At 36.9% G+C, this 2144-nt stretch overlaps 1 protein-coding gene across 1 annotated transcript; it reads left to right on the forward strand.

The window, feature by feature from the left end:
- Positions 1–945: 945 nt before the first annotated feature.
- On the forward strand, positions 946–1892 carry LOC123326227 (olfactory receptor 52A5-like). Its single transcript, XM_044919768.1, is given in 2 exon segments — positions 946–982; positions 985–1892. Coding segments are annotated over 2 exon segments (945 nt in total).
- Positions 1893–2144: the final 252 nt, after the last annotated feature.

The following is a 2144-nucleotide window of genomic DNA, read 5'->3' on the forward strand; positions in this document are numbered from 1 at the left end:
ATTCCATGTATATGGAATCTAAAAAACAAAGCAAATGAATAAGCAAATAAAAAGCAGAAACAGATCCATAAATACAGAAAATTAACTGATGGTTGCCAGAGAGGCAGGGTCTTGAGGGTGGCCGATTTGGTGAAGAGGAGTGGGAGACACAGGCTTGCAATGATGAGATGAGTAAATTACATGGATAAAAAGTACAGCATGGGGATTATAGTCAATAGTTTGTAATAGGTTGTATGGTGACATGTAGTAGCTACATGAGTGGTGAGCAAAGCATAGTGTATGTATAGACTTGTTGAATTACTATGTTGTGTATCTGAAACTAAAGTATTATCATGTATCAATTACATTTCAATAATAACAAATAACCAAACTCATAAAAACAGATACAATTGTGGATACCAGGGGTGAGGAAACACAGGAGATATTTTATTAGTAGATAAATAAGTCCTAGAGATCTAATGTACAGGATAGTAACTATAAACAATAGTATTACATCAAAAGCATCAAACTTGCTAAGAGACTAGATCTTAATCATTTCCACCACAAAAAAGAAAATAGAATAATGTGATGTGATATGTTAGCTAAACTATAATGGCACTCACATTGCAATATGTGAATGTATCAGATCAACATGTTGTGCACCTTAAGCTTAGAAAATGTTCAATGTCACCTGTAATTCAATACTAAAAAAAGGAATGAGAAGATTACCATCATTTATCTAACTAAAGTATGCTTTGCTAAAATAAAGCATGTAGTCTTATTTTAATTTTGATAAATAAAGGAAGGAGAAGATAGAATATGCTTTACCTAACTAAAGCATACTTTGCTAAAATAAAGTAATTTCTTCTTATTTTTTATTCATGTAAAAATAATATCCCCATGTCTTGACAGGGAATAGAAGATGAAACAGCAACACTATTACTTGATTCTACAGCCCAAATCATCATGTTCATACCCAATGGTTCTGTCTTCATGCCTGCGTCCTAACACTCACTGGGATTCCTGGGCTGGAGTTAGTGCAGCATTGGATTGGGATTTCATTCTGTGTCATGTATTTCCTCGCTGTGATTGGGAATTCCTGAATTTTAGGTATAATCAAATATGAGCACAGCCTCCATAAGCCCATGTACATATTTTTGGCCATGCTGAGGGCCACAGACATTGCACTTAGCACTTTCATTCTTCCCAAAATGTTAAGCATCTCCTGGTTTCATTTGCCAGAGATTTCCTTTGCAGCCTGCCTTCTACAAATGTGGTTTATTCACTCATTCCAAGCAATTAAATCAGGCATCCTACTGGCAATGGCCCTAGATCGCCATGTGGTCATCTGTGACCCCTTGAGACATGTCACCATCTTCTCCCAACAATTCTTGACCCACATTGCAGTTGGGGTGACACTCAGGGCTGCCATTCTTGCAACACCATGCTTGGTGCTCATCAAATGTTGTCTTAAACTCTACCGAACTACAGTCATCTCCCATACTTATTGTGAGCACATGGCCATCGTGAAGCTGGCCACTGAAGATGTCCGGATCAACAAGATATATGGTCTTTTTGTTGCCTTCAGTATCTTAGGGTTTGACATAATCTTTATCATCTTGTCTTACGTTCAAATCTTTATCACTGTGTTTCAGTTGCCCCAGAAGGAGGCACGATTCAAGGCCTTTAATACCTGCATTGCCCACATCTGCATTGCCCACCTCCTTGCCTTCTTCTCTTTCTTCACACATAGGTTTGGTGCTCACATACCACCGTATGTTCACATTCTCTTATCAAACCTGTACCTGTTAGTCCCTCCTTTCCTCAACCCTATAGTCTATGGTGTGAAGACCAAACAAATTCAAGACCATGTCCTGAAATTATTATTTTCCAAAACAATTCTTAATCACTAGTAGCTCCTTCTACAGGCATTTCAGGTTGATTCAGAGTAGCAGTATGAACATGCTAAAAATTAAATCTTCTCTAAATATGTATATTCCAAAAAAATCTTTCACTCTCAGATGTTCATAACTGAAGGAGGTTTTTTAAAAAAAATCATGAAATACCTAAGAACTTTGGTTTGCCACTCATATAAAGAACAAAAATCTCTTATGCTGAGATTTCAAGCTGTTTCAGTTTTTCTTCTGCTTTTGCTTTGTCTGTTT

Source organism: Neomonachus schauinslandi, chromosome 11 (assembly GCF_002201575.2).
Source record: "Neomonachus schauinslandi chromosome 11, ASM220157v2, whole genome shotgun sequence".
Lineage (NCBI taxonomy): Eukaryota > Metazoa > Chordata > Mammalia > Carnivora > Phocidae > Neomonachus > Neomonachus schauinslandi.